The 21,552-nt window shown below is 43.9% G+C and overlaps 1 protein-coding gene across 1 annotated transcript in view; it reads left to right on the forward strand.

Moving 5' to 3' along the window:
- The window catches only part of PATL2 (PAT1 homolog 2), a 51,244-nt gene that overhangs the window by 22,493 nt on the left and 7,199 nt on the right, over positions 1 to 21,552 (forward strand). The window contains exons 3-6 of the mRNA XM_058427761.1: positions 17,990 to 18,080; positions 18,861 to 19,051; positions 20,297 to 20,377; positions 21,148 to 21,290. Coding sequence (XP_058283744.1) covers positions 18,065 to 18,080; positions 18,861 to 19,051; positions 20,297 to 20,377; positions 21,148 to 21,290 — 431 coding nt within the window. The 5' untranslated portion in view covers positions 17,990 to 18,064. The remainder of the gene's footprint in view (positions 1 to 17,989; positions 18,081 to 18,860; positions 19,052 to 20,296; positions 20,378 to 21,147; positions 21,291 to 21,552) is intronic.

Consider the following 21,552-nt stretch of genomic DNA (forward strand, 5'->3'; position numbering starts at 1 on the left):
TGATCACTATTCTAACTGGCATGAGATGGTATCTCATTGTGGTTTTGATTTGCATTTCTCTAATGACCAGTGATGATGAGCCTTTTTTCATATGTTTGTTGGCTGCATAAATGTCTTCTTTTGAGAAGTGTTTGCTCATATCCTTTGCCCACTTTTTGATGGGGTTGTTTGTTTTTTTCTTGTACATTTGTTTAAGTTCTTCATAGATTCTGGATATTAGCCCTTTGTCAGATGGATAGATTGCAAACATTTTCTCCCATTCTGTAGGTTGCCCATTCACTCTGATGACAGTTTCTTTTGCTGTGCAGAAGCTCTTTAGTTTAATTAGATCCCATTTGTCAATTTTGGCTTTTGTTGCCATTGCTTTTGTTGTTTTAGTCATGAAGTCTTTGCCCACTCCTATGTCCTGAATGGTGTTGCCTAGGTTTTCGTTTTTTTTTTTTTTTTTTACGGAGTCTTGCTCTGTCGCCCAGGCTGGAGTGCAGTGGCGCAATCTCGGCTCACTGCAAGCTCCGCCTCCCGGGTTCACGCCATTCTCCTGCCTCAGCCTCTCCGAGTAGCTGGGACTACAGGCGCCCGCCACCACGCCCAGCTAATTTTTTTGTATTTTTAGTAGAGACGGGGTTTCACCGTGGTCTCGATCTCCTGACCTCGTGATCTGCCCGCCTCGGCCTCCCAAAGTGCTGGGATTACAAGCGTGAGCCACCACGCCCGGCTGCCTAGGTTTTCTTCTAGGGTTTTTATGGTTTTAGGTCTAACATTTAAGTCTTTAATCCATCTTGAGATAATTTTTGTATAAAGTGTAAGGAAGGAGTCTAGTTTCAGCTTGCTGCATATGGATAGCCAGTCTTCCCAACAGCATTCATTAAATAGGGAATCCTTTCCCCCACTGCTTGTTTTTGTCAGGTTTGTCAAAGATCAAATGGTTGTAAATGTGTGGTGTTATTTCTGAGGCCTCTGTTCAGTTCCATTGGTCTATATATCTGTTTTGATACCAGTACCATGCTGTTCTGGTTACTGTAGCCTTATAGTATAGTTTGAAGTCAGGTAGCATGATGCCTCGTATATCTCCTAATGCTGTCCCTCCCCCCTCCCCCCACCCCACAACAGTCCCCGGAGTGTGATGTTCCCCTTCCTGTGTCCATGAGTTCTCATTGTTCAACATGCGGTGTTTGGTTTTTTGTCCTTGTGATAGTTTACTGAGAATGATGTTTTCCAGTTTCATCCATGTCCCTAAAAAGGACATGAACTCATCATTTTTTATGGCTGCATAGTATTCCATGGTGTATATGTGCCACATTTTCTTAATCCAGTCTATCGTTATTGGACATTTGGGTTGGTTCCAACTCTTTGCTATTGTGAATAGTGCCGCAATAAACATACGTGTGCATGTGTCTTTATAGCAGCATGATTTATAGTCCTTTGGGTATATACCCAGTAATGGGATGGCTGGGTCAAATGGTATTTCTAGTTCTAGATCCCTGAGGAATCGCCACACTGACTTCCACAATGGTTGAACTAGTTTACAGTCCCACCAACAGTGTAAAAGTGTTCCTATTTCTCCATATCCTCTCCAGCACCTGTTGTTTCCTGACTTTTTAATGATGGCCATTCTAACTGGTGTGAGATGATATCTCATTGTGGTTTTGATTTGCATTTCTCTGATGGCCAGTGATGATGAGCATTTTTTCATGTGTTTATTGGCTGCATAAATGTCTTCTTTTGAGAAGTGTCTGTTCATGTCCTTTGCCCACTTTTTGATGGGGTTGTTTGTTTTTTTCCATATGAAATTTAAAGTAGTTTTTTCTAATTCTGTGAAGAAAGTAAATGGTAGCTTGATGGGGATAGCATTTTTTTAATTATTATTATTTAGCTAGTTAGTTTTTTTTTTTTTTTTTCGAGACAGAGTCTTGCTCTGTCACCCAGGCTGGAGTGCAGTGGCATGATCTTAGCTCACTGCAAGCTCTGCCTCCTGGGTTCATGGATTCTCCTGCCTCAGCCTCCCAAGTAGCTGGGGCTACAGGCACCTGCCACCACGCCTGGCTAATTTTTTGTATTTTTAGTAGAGATGGGGTTTCACTTTGTTAGCCAGGATGGTCTCGATCTCCTCACCTCGTGATCCGCCCACCTCGGCCTCTTAAAGTGCTGGGATAGCAGAGAATCTATAAATTACTTTGGCCATTTTCACGATATTGATTTTTCCTATCCATGAGCATGGAATGATTTTCCATTTGTTTGTGTCCTCTCTTATTTCCTTGAGGAGTGGTTTGTAGTTCTCCTTGAAGAGGTCCTTCACATCCCTTGTAAGTTGGATTCCTAGGTACTTAATTCTCTTTGTAGCAATTGTGACTGGGAGCTCACTCATGATTTTGCTCTCTGTTTGTCTGTTATTGGTGTATAGGGATGCTTGTGATTTTTGCACATTGATTTTGTATCCTGAGAATTTGCTGAAATTGCTTATCAGCTTAAGGAGATTTTGGGCTGAGACTATGGGGTTTTCTAAATATACAATCATGTCATCTGCAAACAGAGACAATTTGACTTCCTCTCTTCCTATTTGAATACCCTTTATTTCTCTCTTTTGCCTGATTGCCCTGGCCAGAACTTCCAATACTACGTTGAATAGGAGTGGTGAGAGAAGGCATCCTTGTCTTGTGCCGGTTTTCAAGGGAATGCCTCCAGTTTTTGCCCATTCAGTATGATACTGGCTGTGTGTTTGTCATAAATAGCTCTTACTATTTTGAGATATGTTCCATCAATACCTAGTTTATTGAGAGTTTTTAGCATGAAGGGGTGTTGAATTTTGTTGAAGGCCTTTTCTGCATCTATTGAGATAATCATGTGGTTTTTGTCATTGGTTCTATTTACGTGACGGGTTACGTTAATTGATTTGTGTATGTTGAACCAACCTTGCATCCCAGGGATGAAGCTGACTTGATCATGCTGGATAAGCTTTTTGATGCGCTGCTGGATTTGGCTTGCCAGTATTTTATTGAGGACTTTCGCATCCACGTTCATCATGGATATTGGCCTTTGAAATTTTCTTTTTTTGTTGTGTCTCTGCCAGGTTTTGGCATCAGGATGATGCTGGCCTCATAAAATGAGTTAGAGAGGATTCCCTCTTTTTCTATTGTTTGGAATAGTTTCAGAAGGAATGGTACCAGCTCCTCATTGTACCTCTGGTAGAATTCGGCTGTGAGTCTGTCTGGTCCTGGACTTTTTTGATTAGTAGGCTATTAATTACTGCCTCAATTTCAGAATTTGTTATTGGTCTATTCAGGGATTCAACTTCTTCCTGGTTTAGTGTTGGGAGGGTGTATGTGTCCAGGAATTTATCCATTTCTTCTAGATTTTCTAGTTTATTTGCATAGAGGTTTTTATAGTATTCTCTGATGCTAGTTTGTATTTCTGTGGGATCAGTGGTGATATCCCCTTTATCATTTTTTATTGTGTCTATTTTATTCTTCTCTCTTTTCTTCTTTATTAGTCTGGCTAGTTGTCTATTTTATTGATCTTTTCAAAAAACCAGCTCCTGGATTCACTGATTTTTTGAAGGGTTTTTCATGTCTCTATCTCCTTCAGTTCAGCTCTGATCTTAGTTATTTCTTGTCTTCTGCTAGCTTTTGAATTTGTTTGCTCTTGTTTCTCTAGTTCTTTTTTTTTTTTTTTTTTTTTTTTTTTCTGAGACAGAGTCTCACTCTATCGCCCAGGCTGGAGTGCAGTGGCGCAGTCTCGGCTCACTGCAAGCTCTGCCTCCCGGGTTCACGCCATTCTCCTGCCTCAGCCTCTCCGAGTAGCTGGGACTACAGGCGCCCGCCACCACGCCTGGCTAATTTTTTGTATTTTTAGTAGAGACGGGGTTTCACCGTGGTCTCGATCTCCCGACCTCGTGATCCGCCCGCCTCGGCCTCCCAAAGTGCTGGGATTACAAGCGTGAGCCACCGCGCCCGGCCTCTCTAGTTCTTTTAATTGTGATGTTAGGGTGTCGATTTTAGATCTTTCCTACTTTCTCTTGTGGGCATTTAGTTCTATAAATTTCCCTTTAAACTCTGCTTTAAATGTGGCCCAGAGATGCTGGTATGTTGTGTCTTTGTTCTCATTGGTTTCAAAGAACTTATTTATTTCTGCCTTAATATCGTTATTTACCCAGTAGTCATTCAGGAGCAGGTTGTTCAGTTTCCATGTAGTTTTGTGGTTTTGAGTGAGTTTCTTAATCCTGAGTTCTAATTTGATTGCACTGTGGTCTGAGAGACTGTTCGTTATGATTTCCGTTCTTTTGCATTTGCTGAGGAGTGTTTTACTTCCAGTTATGTGGTCAATTTTAGAACAAGTGCAATGTGGTGCTGAGAAGAATGTATATTCTGTTGATTTGGGGCAGAGAGTTCTGTAGATGTCTATTAGGTCCACTTGGTCCAGAGCTAAGTTCAAGTCCTGAATATCCTTGTTAATTTTCTGTCTCGTTGATCTGTCTAATATTGACAGTGGGGTGTTAAAGTATCCCACTATTATTGTGTGGGAGTCTAAGTCTCTTTGTAGGTCTCTAAGAACTTGCTTTATGAATCTGGGTGCTCCTGTATTGGGTGCATATATATATTTAGGATAGTTAGCTCTTCTTGCTGCATTGATCCCTTTACCATTATGTAATGCCCTTCTTTGTCTCTTTTGATCTTTGTTGGTTTAAAGCCTGTTTTATCAGAGACTAGGATTGCAACTCCTGCTTTATTTGCTTTCTATTTCATTGATAAATATTCCTCCATCCCTTTATTTTGAACCTATGTGTGTCTTTGCAGATGAGATGGGTCTCCTGAATACAGCACACTGATGGGTCTTGGCTTTTTTTTTTTTTTTTTTTTTTGAGACAAAGTCTCGCTCTGTTGCCAAGCCCGGAGTGCAAAGGCGCAATCTCAGCTCACTGCAACCTCTGCCTCCTGGGTTCAAGCAATTCTCCTGCCTCAGCCTCCCAAGTAGCTGGGATTACAGGCATGTGCCACCAGGCCCAGCTAATTTTTTGTATTTTTAGTAGAGATGGGGTTTCACCATGTTGGCCAGGATGTTCTCAATCTCTTGACCTCGTGATCCACCTGCCTTGGCCTCCCAAAGTGCTGGGATTACAGGCGTGAGCCACCGTGCCTGACAGGGTCTTGACTTTTTATCCAGTTTGCCAGTCTGTGTCTCTTAATTGGGGCATTTAGCATGTTTACGTTTTAAGGTTAATATTGTTATGTGTGAATTCAATCCTGTCATTATGATGCTAGCTGGTTATTTTGCCCGTTAGTTGACACAGTTTCTTCATAGTGTTGATGGTCTTTACAATTCGGTATGTTTTTGCAGTGGCTGGTATCGGTTGTTCCTTTCCATGTTTAGTGCTTCCTTCAGGAGCTCTTGTAAGGCAGGCCTGGTGGTGACAAAATCTCTCAGCATTTGCTTGTCTGTAAAGGATTTTATTTCTCCTTCACTGATGAAGCTTAGTTTGGCTGGGTATGAAATTCTGGGTTGAAAATTCTTTTCTTGAAGAATGTTAAATATTGGTCCCCACTCTCTTCTGGCTTGTAGGGTTTCTGCAGAGAGATCTGCTGTTAGTCTGATGGACTTACCTTTTTGGGTAAACCAACCTTTCTCTCTGGCTGCCCTTAACGTTTTTTCCTTCATTTCGACCTTGGTGGATCTGATGTTTATGTGTCTTGGGGTTGCTCTTCTCAAGGAATATCTTTGTGGTGTTCTCTGTATTTCCTGAATTTGAATGTTGGCCTGTCTTGCTAGGTTGGGGAAGTTCTCCTGGATAATATCCTGAAGAGTGTTTTCCAGCTTGTTTCCATTCTCCCCATCACTTTCAGGTACACCAATCAAATGTAGATTTGATCTTGTCACATAGTCCCATATTTCTTAGAGGCTTTATTCATTCCTTTTCATTTTTTTCTCTAATCTTGTCATCTTGCTTTATTTCATTAAGTTGATCTTCAATCACCGGTATTCTTTCTTCTGCTTGATCGATTCAGCTATTGATACTTGTGTATGCTTCACAAAGTTCTTGTGCTGTGTTTTTCAGCTATATCAGGTCATTTATGTTCTTCTCTAAACTGGTTATTCTAGTTAGCAATTCCTCCAACCTTTTTTCAAGCTTCTTAGCTTCCTTGCATTGGGTTAGAACATGCTCCTTTACCTTGGAGCAGTTTGTTATTACCCACCTTCTGAAGCCCCTTCTGTCAATTCATCAAACTGATTCTCTGTCCACTTTTGTTCCCTTGCTGGCAAGGAGTTGTGATCCTTTGGAGGAGAAGGGATGTTCTGGTTTTTAGAATTTTCAGCCTTTTTGTGCTGGTTTTCCTCATCTTCATGGATTTATCTACCTTTGGTCTTTGATGTTGGTAACCTTAGATGGGGTTTCTGTGTGGATGTTCTTTTTTTTGATGTTGATGCTATTCCTTTCCATTTGTTAGTTTTCCTTCTAACAGTCAGGCCCCTCTGCTACAGATCTGCTGGAGTTTGCTGGAGGTCCACTCCAGACCCTATTTTCCTGGGTATCACCAGCGGAGGCTGCAGAACGACAAAGATTGCTGCTTGTTCCTTCCTCTGGAAGTTTTGTCCCAGAGGGGCACCCACCAGATGCCAGCTGGAGCTCTCCTGTATGAAGTGTCTGTCGACCCCTGCTGGGAGGTGTCTGTTGACTTCTGCTGGGAGGTGTCTCACAGTCAGGAGGCATGGGGGTCAGGGACACACTTGAGGAGGCAGTCTGTCCCTTAGCAGAGCTTAAGCACTATGCTGGGAGATCCGCTGCTCTCTTCAGAGTCAGCAGGCAGGAATGTTTAAGTCTGCTGAAGCTGTGCCCACAGCTGCCCCTTCTACCAGGTGCTCTGTCTGTCCCAGGGAGATGGGAGTTTTATCTATAAGCCCCTGACTGGGGCTGCTGCCTTTATTTCAGAGATTCCCTGCCCAGAGAGGAAGAATCTAGAGAGGCAGTCTGGCTACAGCAGCCTTGTGGAGCTGTAGTAGACTCCACCCAGTTTGAACTTCCTGGCGGCTTTGTTTACACTGTGAGGTGAAAACCACCTACTCAAGCCTCAGTAATAGCAAACACCCCTCCCCGCACCAAGCTCAAGTGTCCCAGCTTGACTTCAGACTGCTGTGCTGGCAGCGAGAATTTCAAGCCAGTGCATCTCAGCTTGCTGGGCTCTGTGGGGGTGGGATCCACTGAGCTAGACCACTTGGCTCCCTGGCTTCAGCCCCCTTTCCAGAGGAGTGAATGGTTCTGTCTCGCTGGCATTCCAGGCACCACTGGGGTAAGAAAAAAAAAATCCTGCAGCTAGCTCAGTGTCTGCCCAAACAGCTGCCCAGTTTTGTGCTTGAAACCCAGGGCCCTGGTGGCATAGGCATCTGAGGGAATCTCCTGTTCTGTGGATTGTGAAGAGCATGGGAAAAGCATAGTATCTGGGTCAGAGTGCACCGTCCCTCAAGGCACAGTCCCTCACAGTCCCTCGGCTAGGGGAGGGAGTTCCCCAACCCCTCCACTTCCTGGGTGAGGCAATGCCCCACCCTGCTTCAGCTCACCCTCCATGGGCTGCACCCACTGTCTAACCAGTCCCAGTGAGATGAGCTGGGTACCTCAGTTGGAAATGCAGAAATCACCCACTTTCTTCGTTGGTCTCTCTTGGAGCTACAGACCAGAGCTATTCCTATTTGGCCATCTTGCCAGCCACCCTTTTGAGATTTTTTTATGTTTAAATCTTTGCTCCATCGAGCATTTACTTTGGCATAAATATGTCTTCAATATAGAAGTTTAACTTTCTTTAGTGAAATCTGTGTATTTTTTCTCTTACGATTTCTGGCTTAGAAATTCTGGTTTGTTCTTGGAATGAAATTTCTTGGGAAGAACGTGAGGAGTGAGCTGGAGTAGGACACACCCAGGTGGCTGGCAAGAAACCCCTCTGAAGAAGTCTCTCTCTCTCAGGGGAAGGTCCATAATTTTTCATTCCAGTTCAGCTCAGTCAACATCTACTAAGAACCTACTCTGTTCCAGAGACTGTGTTAAGTGCCAGGAGCACAGAGATGAGGAACATCTCTGCTTGCAAGTGGGAGTGACAAATTTAGAAACATAATGACAACACAGTGTGGTAGGTGCAATGAGCAAAAGGCATAAGGATCAGTGAGCACACATAAGGGCACCTATCCCAGGCTGGAAGGGAAAAGCCTATCTGGGAAGGCCTCCTGGAGGAGATGAAGCCTGAGCCGAGTTTGTTTTTCCCATTTGAATAAGTAGAATATTAGAATAAGACAGTTCAATAAAGACAATTCTGAAATCACCTTCCAATTAAAACAACTCTTACTTTGTAACTTCATTTTGCTTATATGACATAATGCACAGCATATTACCTGCTAAGATACACACTTTCAATATCATTGAAAAGACAGAACTGGAACAGAAAGCTGCCTTAATCAACAACAGAATATAGCTCCCAGACCAAGGGCGAGAGGTCTCCAGCGTAGGGACAACCTGGTGCACAGCAATTATGAGACAAGGTTAAAGTGGAACCCTAATTTCCCCATGCAGCTAAAAGCAGTTTACTACTTCTGAAACTCAATCTAGAAGGTAGGGAACTTTAAGATAGGAGACTGGTTGCTTTCTATGACAGTCGGGGTCAGATTGTAAAGGGGCGTATGCTTTATGTAAAGAATGGGACATGAGAAACACTGAGGTGTTTTAAGTTGAGGGGTGTCCGATCTGACAAAAGAACTTGGAAATCATCAGCATGAGATGACATTGCCCAGGGATATCAGGTTGCAGAGGATTTAACCTTTGCAGATCTTTGATCCCTTTGAGGACGTGATAAAAGCTACAGATGCTCTTTCCAGAAAAATGAACATACTGAAAACCACACCAACATATACACAATTTCAGGGGATCCTCAGATTAAGAATATTTGATATATAGAGGACTAAGAAGTAGCCTGAGGAAGCAGATATTTAAAGGATGGGAAGAAGATGAGGGGAGCAGGAAAAGGGCCAAAGAAAAATGACCCAAGAGGTACTGGAAGAGCCAGGAGACAAGTGTTGGGAAGCTGTGGGAGCACAGAGATCCAAGGAGGACATGATCAGCAGTGTTGAATGCTGTAGAGACATCAGCTAAGGTCAGGACTGAAACATGTCTTTTGCACTTACAGTTAAGAAATCACAGCCGAGAGAAGTGGCTCACATCTGTAATCCCAGCATTTTGGGAGGTCAAGGTCAGAGGACAACTTGAGCCCAGGAGTTTGAGACCAGTCTGGGCAACAAAGCGAGATGCCATCTCTATAAAAACTTAAAAAATTAGCTGGGTATGGTGGTGTACGCCATAGTCTCAGCTACTTGGAAGGTTGAGGCAGGAGGATCACTTGAATCCAGAAGTTCAAGTTTGCAGTGAGCTATAATCGTGCCACTGCACTCCAGCCTGGGTGAAAGAGTGAGACCCCATCTCTAAAACTAAAAAGAAAGAAAGAAAAATCATTGGTAATGGTATTGAGAAAAGTCTCTGCAGAGTAACTAGTAATGGTAGCTCCAGATATACTTTTTTAAGCCCGAGAATTATATAGGTGGCATCTAGGTGGAAGTAAGGGTAGGGGACTTGTCTTGACCCTTCATTTGCAGAGAACTAATACGTCAAATAATTGTCAATTGTCCAGAAAAAGTGTTGAAGGGGCTTATGGAGATTATGTCTGTTTGTCCCTGTTGCCACCACTATGATGGAGTCAAAAGCCAGAAAGCAACAGTTGAAGGAATGATGTGAGGAAATGGAGAAGTTTGGTTTGTTGTGTAGGAGAGACCTGAAGGGCAGTTAAAATAAGAAACAAAAACAAGACAGGGATTTGTCTCCAAGAAGTGGACACATCCTGATATTTCTATCCTATACACTAAGAAAAAGAAAGAGGGGAAAACAGAGAGGCTCAAGACACAGAGAGAAGTGGCTGAAGGGGCAAGCATCCAGGAAGAGAGTCTGGACTTGAAGAGGAGGAGGGCCCCCCACCTGGAAGTGCAAGGTGAGGAGGCCTGTGGCTGTGTATAATTTCCTCCAAGTATGAATTGAAGTGGATCAGCCCCAATGGCCTCTATTTTCCCCATAACAGAAGAGGTGAGGTTGACTGCTGAGAGTAGAGATGGGAGTTGTATGGAAGACTGGAGGAGGACAATGTCTATTTTTTAGAATCACTGATGAGGGATGGATGGGAAAGGAAGCTAAACAAGGACAAATTGAAGAACAGCTCAGCAGGCTGGTGATAGAGCAGTGTCAGTCATGGTCCCGACAAGAAGCAGATGGCACATTCAAGTGGTGTAACTGAGGAGCATGTCCGGAAAGGAATATTCACCAGGGTGTGAACAGGGTGAAGGGAAACTCGTAAAGGCCAGTGAAGCACACTGGAACTAGCAAGAGTGGGGAGCCTTTCCCACCCCCAGACCTCAGAGGCAAGAGGAGGGGGCAGATCCCAGATCCAGAGGGAATTGGTGTCATTTAGGAGAGGGCTGCCACACTGGCTGACATTATCTGAAGCCAGGCAGCCTTGTCTGTCTCCAGGTTCTGGTGACTGCTCCATCCTCTTGTCCCAGTCCCAGGGGATTCTGCTATTACTCGTGGTTTCACTATACTCTTTCTATACTTTTATAAATATCTCTTTATTAGATTATCCAGTTTGAGTACACCTTCTATTTCCTGAAGGAAACCTGACATACATGGTTCTTTTAAAAGACTAATAAAACAGACAAACTCTAGAAAGAAGAACAAAGGAGGAGATGAATAATGTTAGGAATAAAAAGGGAGACAAAAGGCCAGATGCAGTGGCTCATGCCTGTAATCCTAGCACTCTGGAGGCCGAGGCAGGTGGATCACTTGAAGCCAGGAGTTCGAGACCAGCCTGGCCAAAATGGCAAAAGCCCATCTCTGCTAAAAAAAAAAAAAAAAGAAAAAAGAAAAAAAAATTTGACCAGGCACGGTGGCTCACGCCTGTAATCCCAGCACTTTGGGAGGCCAAGGCAAGTGGATTAGCTGAGGTCAGGAGTTCAAGACCAGACTGGCCAACATGGTGAAACCCCGTCTATACTAAAAATACAAAAATTAGCCGGGCATGGTGGCACACCCCTGTAATCCCAGCTACTCGGGAGGCTGAGGCAGGAGAATTGCTTGTTCCCAGGAGGCAGAGGTTGCAGTGAGCCGAGATGGTGACACGCACTCCAGCCTGGCCAACAGAGTGACTCTGGCTCAAAAAAAAAAAAAAAAAAAAAAAAATTGGCCAGGCATGGTGGTGTCATCTGTATTCTCAGCTACTCTGGAGGCTGAGGCAGGAGAATCGCTTGAACACGGGAGGTGGAGGTTGCAGTGAGTTGAGATCGTGCCAATGCACTCCAGCCTGAGCAACAGGCAAGACTCTGTCTCAAAATAAATAAGTAAATAAAAAGGGGCGGGAGAGACAAAGTACAATTATAGCATGGATTTTTAAATACTCTTATACTATGAACAACTTTATGCCAATAAATTTGAAAATTTATAAGAAATGGACAAATTCCTAGAAGATATATAACTTAAAACTCAAGAAGAAATTGAAAGCCAGACTAGATCTACTGCTATTAAAGAACCTGAAACAATGGATAGAAAATCTCCCCATCCTCCTCTTCACTGGTCTGTGTCCTATTCTTCTGGAGGCCCAGTCTCTGTGGCCCTGTGACCTACAGGTATTGGGAGATCCACAGCTAAAACACCAGGACTCCCTGGAAGCCTAGAAATGTTCTTCAGACGATTGGTAAAAACGAACTTCTCTGAGCCAAAGGAGGCTGTTCAAACCCATCGCAAAGAAGCTGGAAACCTTGATAAAATATTAGACAAATCGCTAACTATAATAGACAATGGAGAGAAGACCTTAAATAACCTGATAGAGCTGAAAACCATGGCCCAAGAACTACATGACGAATGGACAAGCTTGAGTAGCCAATGTGATCAACTGGAAGAAAAAATATCAGTGATTGAAGATCAAAGGAATGAAATGAAGCGAGAAGAGAAGTTTAGAGATAAAAGAATAAAAAGAAATGAACAAAGCCTCCAAGAAATATGGGACTATGTGAAAAGACCAAATCTATGTCTGATTGGTGTACCTGAAGGTGATGGGGAGAATGGAACCAAGTTGGAAAACACTCTGAAGGATATTATCCAGGAGAACTTCCCCAACCTAGCAAGGCAGGCCAACATTCAAATTCAGGACATACAGAGAATGCCACAAAGATACTCCTCGAGAAGAGCACCTCCAAGACACATAATTGTCAGATTCACCAAAGTTGAAATGAAGGAAAAAATGTTAAGGGCAGCCAGAGAGAAAGGTCGGGTTACCCACGAAAGGAAGCCCATCAGACTAACAGCGGATCTCTCGGCAGAAACTCTACAAGCCAGAAGAGAGTGGGTGCCAATATTCAACATTCTTAAAGAAAAGAATTTTCAATCCAGAATTTCATATCCAGCCAAACTAAGCTTCATCAGTGAAGAAGAAATAAAATCCTTTACAGACAAGCAAATGCTGAGAGATTCTGTCACCTCCAGGCCTGCCTTACAAGAGCTCCTGTAGGAAGCACTAAACATGGAAAGGAACAACCGGTACCAGTCACTGCAAAAACATGCCAAATTGTAAAGACCATCAATGCTAGGAAGAAACTGCATCAACTAATGAGTAAAATAACCAGCTAACATAATAGTGACAGGACCAAATTCACACCTAACAATATTAACCTTAAATGTAAATGGGCTAAATTCTCCAATTAGACACAGACTGGCAAATTGGATAAAGGGTCAAGACCCTGGCCGGTGCAGTGTCTTACACCTGTAATCCCAGCACTTTCTGAGGCCGAGGCGGGTGGATCGCGGGGTCAGGAGATCAAGACTATCCTGGCTAACGCGGTGAAACCCCATCTCTAGTAAAAATACAAAAAATAGACCAGGCGTGGTGGCGGGTGCCTGCGGTCCCAGCCGCTCAGGAGGCTGAAGCAGGAGAATGGCGTGAACCCGGGAGGCGGAGCTTGCAGTGAGCCGAGATCACACCACTGCACTCCAGCCTGGGTGACAGAGGTTCCGTCTCAAAAAAAAAAAAAAAAAAAAGGGTCAAGACCCACCATTGTGCTGTATTCAGGCGACCCATCTCATGTGCAGAGACACACATAGGCTCAAAATAAGGGGATGGAGGAAGATCTCCCAAGCAAATGGAAAAAAAAAAAAAAAAGCAGGGGTTGCAATCCTAGTCTCTGAAAAAAACAGAATTCAAACCAACAAAGATCATAAAAGACAAAGAAGGCCATTACATAATGGTAAAGGGATGAATTCAACAAGAAGAGCTAACTATCCTAAATATATATGCACTCAATACAGGAGCACCCAGATTCATAAAGAAAGCCCTTAGAGACCTACAAAGAGACTAAGACTCGCATACAATAATAGTGAGAGACTTTAACACCGCACTGTCAACATTAGACAGATCAACGAGACAGAAAGTTAACAAGGATATCCAGGAATTGAACTCAGCTCTGTACCAAGTGGACCTAATAGACATCTACAGAACGCTCCACCGCAAATCAACAGAATATACATTCTTCTCAGCACCACATCGCACTTATTCCAAAATTGACCACATAATTGGAAGTAAAGCTCTCCTCAGCAAGTGTAAAAGAACAGAAAGTATAACAAACTATCTCTCAGACCACAGTGCAATCAAACTAGAACTCAGTATTAAGAAACTCACTCAAAACCGCTCAACTACATGGAAACTGAACAACCTGCTCCTGAACCACTACTGGGTACATAATGAAATGAAGGCAGAAATAAAGATGTTCTTTGAAACCAATGAGAACAAAAACACAACATACCAGAATCTCTAGGACACATTTAAAGCAGTGTGTAGAGGGAAATATATAGCACTAAAGGCCCACAAGAGGAAGCATGAAAGATCTAAAATTGACACCCTAACATCACAATTAAAAGAACTAAAGAAGCAAGAGCAAACACATTCAAAAGCTAGCAGGCAAGAAATAACTAAGATCAGAGCTGATTTTTTTTTAATGGGTTTCATTGATGTTATTGCAGAGGACATGATTTTTTTTTGATGGTCACGGAGTATTCCATGACGTTTATGTGCCATATTTTGTTTTTTACTAAATCTTTTAATTTTATTTTATCTTTGGATGCAGGGTCTCACTTATTGCCCAGGCTAGATTACCATGGTGTGATTTTGGCTTACTTTAGTCTCGGCCTCCTAGGCTCAAGCAATTCTCCCTTACCTCATCTTCTCAAGTAGCTGGGACTACACGTGTGCATTACCATGCCTGGCCACTTTTTCTTTTAGCATTTTCCGTGTAGACAGGATTTTGCTATTTTTTTCAGGCTGGTCTCAAACTTCTAAGCTCAGGCAGTCCACCTGCCTCAGCCTTGCAAAGCTCTGGGATTGAAGGCATGAGCCACCGCTTCTGACCATACCATATTTTCTTTACTGATAGGCGTTTAGGGCCTGTCCATGTCTTTGCTACTGTGCATAGTGCTGCAATGAACATGCATATGGATGTGTCTTTATAATAATTTATATTTCTTTGGGTATGTACCCAGTTATCAGGTTCCCGAGTCAAATGATAATTCTGTTTTCAGTTCTGTGAGGAATTGCCACACTGCTTTTTACAGTTGTTGAACTAATTTAAACTCCCACCAGCAGAGAATAAGCTTTCCCTTTTCTCTGCAACCTTGGTAGCATCTGTTCTTTTTTGACTTTTTAAAAATAGCCATTCTGACTGATGTGAGGTGGTATCTCATTGTGGTTTTTCTTTTAATTAATTAATTAATTTTTTTTGTGAGATGGAGCCTGGCTCTGTCACCCAGGCTGGAGTGCAGTGGCGTGGTCTCGGCTCATTGCAACCTCCGCCTCCCGGGTTTAAGTGATTCTTCTGTCTCAGCCTCCTGACTGGCTGGGACTGCAGGTGCCCACCACCATGCCAGCCTAATTTTTGTATTTTTATTAGAGACAAGGTTTCACCATGTTGGACAGGCTGGTCTCGAGCTCCTGACCTTGTGATCTGCCTGCTTAAGCCTCCCAATGTGCTGGGATTACAGGTGTGAGACACCATGCCTGGCTTCTTTTTAATTTCTTTAATGATAACCAATGAGCTTTGTTTTTCATTTGCTTGTTAGCCACATGTATGTCTTCCTTTGAAAAGCGTCTGTTCATGTTTTTTGCCTACTTTTTAATGAGGTTTGGTTTTTTTCTTGCAAACTTGTTTAAGTTCTTATTAATTCTGGATATTAGACCTTTGTCAGAGGCAAAGTTTGCAAACATTTTCTTTTATTCTGTAGGTTGTCTGCTTACTCTGTTGATAGTTTCCTTTGCTGTGAATAATCTCTTTAGTTTAAATAGGTCCCATCTGTCAACTTTTGCTTTTGTTGGAATTGCTTTTGGTAGCTTCATCATGAAGTGTTTGCAGGTTTCTATGTCTAGAATGGTAGCTTTTATGTTATCTTGCAGGGTTTCTTATAATTTTATGTTTTACATTTAAGTCTTTAATTTTTCTTGAGTTGATGTTTGTATGTGGTGTAATTAAGGGGTTCAGTTTAAGTGTTCTACATATTACTAGTTAGTTATTCCAGCACCATTTGTTAAATAGAGAATTTTTCCCACAAAAAAAAAGAAAATCTCCCCATAAAAGAGTGTTTTATGTAGCAAGTGTAAATATTTCTAATGTCATTTTTTTCTTTAAGAAAAAAATTTTAATAGAGATGGGGTCTCACTATGCTGTCCAGGCTTGTCTTGAACTCCTGGGCTCAAGCAATCCTCCTGCCTCAGCTTCCCAAAGTGCTGGGATTACAGGTATGAGCCACTCTAATGTCTTTTTGAAATCTGACCCAACAATCCTGTGTACCTGTGTGTACTTCTTATTCTAGAAGAAGCTCTAACAGGCTGTGGGAAGCATCTGCTTTATTCACTGTGTACCCCAAGCCTAACATAGGCTTGGCTTAAACTTAACATAATTAAATGATGGCAGGAAAGTTAGAACATCTAGGGGATCAGTAGACATATGAGACTTCAGATAAGGGTAGGGGACCTTCATAAAAAACAGTAGGTCCCAAGTGAAACGCCAAACAGCCAGGGCAGGGCTGTGATCTTTAAGACTGAGCCCTAGTCCACCTGCTTTGGTACTAGTCAGTACCAGAAGTCCCTTCAGAATGAAAATCTTCATGCAATAAGTTTCTCCTTAAGATCTAGTCTCTACAACAACCTAATGAATCACCTCTGGAACACTGAAATTCACCATGTGGTCCTTTTGTTAATAGTGCCAAAGTACATTATTAGGAAGTTCCTGAGAGAAACAGCTGAATAACATTACCAAAAAGGCAAGGCCAGAACCCAGCTGGGTGTGGTGGCTTGTGCTTGTAATCCCAGCCTTTTGGGAGGCCAAGGCAGGTGGATTACTTGAGGTCAAGAGTTTGAGACAAGCCTGGCCAACACGGTGAAACCCTGTTTCTACTGAATATATATATATATATATATATATATACACACACACACACAAAAATTAGCTGGGCATGGTGGTGGCCACCTGTAATCCCAGCTACTCGGGAAGCTGAGGCAGGAGAATCTCTTGAACCTGGGAGGTGGAGGCTGCAGTGGGCCAAGATCATGCCACTGCACTCCAGCCTGGGTGACAGAGTAAGATGCTATCTCAAGATATATGAGAAGTTTTTCAGTAACTTTCAAGCTACTTATATTTGTTCCCCCACCCATATAGTTATGACCTGCAGTAAAACTTCTGAAACAAATATTTTCCTTTAAAGGCACCAAGAATCATGGTCTTACCACCATAGCAAGAGGGTCCTAACTTTCATTTTTGATATAGGGAAATTAACTTAGTTTTTATTTTTATTCAGAAGTTCTACAAAGTCATGTGGGTTTCAGCTGAACACAGGATGTGAGCACAGAACCCGGGGTTGCTTGAGGGTTAGATGAGACTTGGGAGGGTGTTGGGTTTTGCCTACCAGGAGCAGCTATGTTTTTGTTTTTGTTATTGTTGATTTGTTTTTACTCCTGAGCTTCTGGACCAGTTTGCCAGTAGAGCAGCCAAGAAGATGTAAGACTGTGTATCTCATGCAAAAGTGTTTTTACCATGAAGATCTGACTTCCAAATTCACAGGAGTCTCTCATCAGTCAGAGCTGAGTAGCTGACTTAAGCTCACATGACCCGGTGAAGGGCAAGCATCATCAGGTGGACTTGAGGGCTTCAAGTACGCTGCCCTGAAGCGCCAGGAACGTGGTTGCTAGGCATCCTCCCCAGGATCTACCCAGGACTTTCCTATCCAATTTTGTTGAAGCAAAACCTAGGGATTAAATGAAATGCAACCTCACAAAGTACCAATGAAGGGTGTGGAAAACAGGGATCCTCTTTTTAAATATCTGCCCCCAAATATCAATCCCAATAAACTATACTAAAAGCCATGGATGGCTAAAAATGCAGTTTATGTCTTTTCTCTGTTCAGGGATTTTTTTAATCATTAAACTATGTTCTCATATTTCCATCAGGCCCCAGTGGATGGAGGATGCTGGCCCTTTAATGGGTGAGCAGGGGAGGAGCTGGGACTTTTAAAGCCAGGAGCAGCAAACAGGTCCTGGCCCAGGCTGCTATGAATAACTTAAACAGAAAGGACAGCAACAGTCAGGTGGTGGGTGTCGGCAGCAAGGCATCACCGCACTCAGACGGTGACTGGTGATGTCCGTTGGGAAGTACTTCTCTTCCTGCTTCTAGCCTGTGCCTCATTTCTGTCCCTTTGTGGGACAGCTCCCTAGAGCTGAGCTGGGAGGGCGGGGGTTTATGGCAGTCTGAGACCCCAGGGTCTCTCTCCTCAACACCACGGCCAAGAATTCTCTAACCATCTTGCTGGGAGGATTCCATGGCTGTTTTAGAGTGCCATGACATCCTTACTGACTGAGGATGGTGCCTCTTGGCCTCTTTCTTGTCTCAGGTTTACCTTCCAGAGGCTGGCAATGCTGTTTCACTGGAGGACACAGCTAAAAAGGAAGTCCACCAGCCTGCCAAGATGAAATGGCTTGAAGGTATCAACAAGTGGGCCATGGTGTTATATAAAATGCCCCAGCATGCAGAGCTTGCTGGTCTGTTTCACACATGGGCTTGGATGTCCAGAGTCACTGGAAGTTATTCCAAATTCTTCCACTTGCTAATTATATTATAATGGGTGACTCAAAGGTCACTCTTCTGGGCTTTATTTTTCTCACCAACCTAGTAAAATTATCAACAACCCAGGACAGCCTCATATGACTGTTAAATGAACATATGCACGTGAAGTATATGGCACACAGTAGGGTTAAATTGCAGTGAGTCAGGGCAGCTGGAACTTGTTCAAAGAGACAACAGAAAGGGCGTTGGGTGGGGCAGAGCAGATGGAAAAGGCTGTGCTAGAACTTAATGAAGGAATTGAAGAGGGGATGTGAAAGTGAAGGTGTTTGGTATCTGCCAGGTTCCTTTTGTTTGCTTTTTAAATTTTTTACTTAGAGACAGGGTCTCACTGTGTTGCCCAGGCTGATCTCAAACTCCTAGGCCCAAAGATCTTCCCGCCTTGGCCTCCCGAGTAACTGAGACTACAAGCACGAGCCACCACACCTGGCTCAGTTTCCATTTGACTTACTGGGGGATGGTTCGGGGCACCTTGGGAGAAGGGAGGCCGAGTTAAACCCACAGAACAGGAGGCGTTATGTTCAAAGGTGGTGCTGGAGATGGCTTATGAACAGAAGTGCTATTGAGTAGCAGCCTCTCTAGACAAGACTCTCACCTGAGCCCCCATCTTACCTTCTCCTCTGGCCCACACTTAAACCAAGGGCCAGGTAAGACCTGTGGCCCTTTGGCTCCTGAGGAGGAGCTGGTGTCTGCCTGCCAATTGGAAAAAGAAGAAGAGAATGAAGGGGAGGAGGAGGACGAGGTGGATCTGGACCCAGACCTGGAGGAGGAAGAGGAGGAAGAGAATGATCTTGGGGATCCAGCTGTACTTGGTGCTGTCCACAACACCCAGGTACCGTGGCAGGAGGGAATGGGAGAGGGTTGTCCTGAACTGTCTGTGGCTCACAGGCTGTCACTAAACATTCCTCTTCTCTACGACAAGTTCTGGATTAACACTTTCTTTTTAAGCCTTGAACCTGAGTTAGGGACTCTCTCCTTCCCTCTTTCTCCTGTCTCCCACTTCGTTTCTGATGCTGTTCTCGCCTTAAAACCAGGTCCTAGCAGAGCTGTGCATCGCCCACAGGCGGTGGCCCTGCTACTAGCGTTAAACGTGAGTCACCTTTGCCTGATCCTGGGCCCCTCTGTCTCAGTAGTCCATTCCTGGTATTTATTCCCTTGGATCCCATAACTAGTGGAGAAGGACAAGGACTCCTATGTAGATATGAGGTGACTCAGAACTTCCTTCAACCTACTACTAAGGTACAGTAGTCCATGGTTTCACTTTCTGCCATTTCAGTTACCCTCGGTCAACTATAGTCTGAAAATAGGCGAGTATAGTACAATAAGGTATTTTAAGAGAGACTACATTCACATAACTTTTATTACAGTATATTGTTATAACTGTTCTATTTTTATTGTTCATTTCTTATTGTGTCTAATTCATAAATTAAACTGGCCAGGTGCAGTGGCTTATGTCTGTAATCCCAGCACTTTGGGAGGATTGCTTGAGGCCAGGACTTCCAGACCAGCCTGGGCAACAAAGCAAGACCCTGTCACTACAAAAAAAAAAGAAAAAAAATTTTCAAAACTTAGCCAGATATGGTAGCATGTGCCTGTAGTCTCAGCTACTTAGTCTGAGGCAGGAGGATGGCTTGAGCTCAGGAGTTTGAGCCTGCAGTGAGCTATGATAGTGCCACTGCACTCCATCCTGGGTGACAGAGCAAGACCCTGACTCTAAAAAAAAAAAAAAAAAAAAAATTTTTAATATATATATAAACTATCATAGACATGTATATATAAGAAAAAAGCACTATACACAGGATTTAGTACTATCCAGTTCTAGGCATCCCTTGGGGGTCTTGGAACATATGTCTCATGAATAAGGGAGGACCACTGCACTAGTCTTATTCCTCCCAGGAGAGGGAGAGGGATCCTGGCCCAGCTGACTTTGAATCTGAGGGAGGGCCAAGCTGCCACTGCCCTGGATGTTGGAATACCTGGTCTTGCTGCTTCCTCCCACCTCCTCAAAAACACAGGTGAATGCAGAAGACACTACAGGGGCCCATTTGAGCCTGGTTTTTCCTCCCTCCTGTTTCAGAGAGCTCCGCTTAGCTCCCCTGGAGTCAAGGCCTCTGGTGTGCTGGGAATGTCACTTGCCTCCTTGCATTTTCTGTGGCAGGTGAGTCTGCTGCAGTCTCCATAATGTGGGTAGTGAGGATTCCATCCATTATATTCATTTTACCCCCAACCCTGGTCTGGAGTTAAGGCACCCAAAGTGAGATATGGGTATGGGAGGTGAGAGTTGCCCCATCATAGAGGAGCTTGATAAATGACAGAGGTGGTGTGCCCAACCAGGGGCATGGATGGACACCTTAACATTTGGTACTGGGACAACTGGCCATTTGTATGAACAAGGACAAACTAGATCCCTACTCCTGCCTTAGGCAATCTTTCAGCAGATGGCCAGCCCTTAGCTGGAAAGAGCACCTGCCCTGCAATTAACTGTGTAACGGGAACATGGCCTGGGGTAGAGGAATTCAAGAACCAGGATATCCTGCAGGGAGAACTAGAAGGAATTCGAGCTCTGAGGAGGGCTTTGAGTGAGTCAGAAAAGACAGATGAGTACTGCCCCAGCGGCTGAAGACAGCCCAAGAGAAGACTATTATAGAGAGGAGAGAGAGAGGCGTTGACTTTCCAAATGGTAGGAAAAGCACATGACCCCGCATTGTCAGGGAATGACGAGCTGCTTCCTAGTCAAGCCCTGTTGAAACAAGGGCAGGAACCATAGTCTGGTGCCCCCAAAGCTGCCTTGAGGGACTCACAAGACGGCACAATGTTGGGTGAAGTTCTTGAGGGGAAAAGGCAGGAAAGGAGCTGAGCCCTCACAACAAGAGCAGCATTCTTTTGGTGGAGATGGCGTTCTCCCAGACCTCTTAATTCCTCTCTCAGACCTTGGACTACCTGTCGCCCATCCCTTTCTGGCCTACATTTCCCAGCACCAGCTCTCCAGCACGGCACTTTGGACCTCGGCTGCCCTCACCAGACCCAACTCTCTTCTGCAGCCTGCTGACCTCGTGGCCCCCTAGGTTCAGGTACTGGTTTGAGGTTCTCCCCAGAGGTCTCAGGAGGTGCTGGCTGAGGAGGGGTGGGGACCATACCTACCAGTTGCCACAGGAAAACACAGAAATCTAGTAAGAGAAGTCTGAGGTATAGTCTAATTCCTTCTCCCTCACAAATGTAGCCCCAGGGAGATTAAAAATTTATTTAAAGCCGGGTACTGTGGCTCACACCTGTAATCCCAGCACTCTGGGAGGCCGAGGTGGGAGGATCACTTGAGGCCAGGAGTTCAAGACC

This window comes from Hylobates moloch, unplaced genomic scaffold (assembly GCF_009828535.3).
Source record: "Hylobates moloch isolate HMO894 unplaced genomic scaffold, HMol_V3 SCAFFOLD_14, whole genome shotgun sequence".
In the NCBI taxonomy this organism is placed as follows: Eukaryota; Metazoa; Chordata; class Mammalia; order Primates; family Hylobatidae; genus Hylobates; species Hylobates moloch.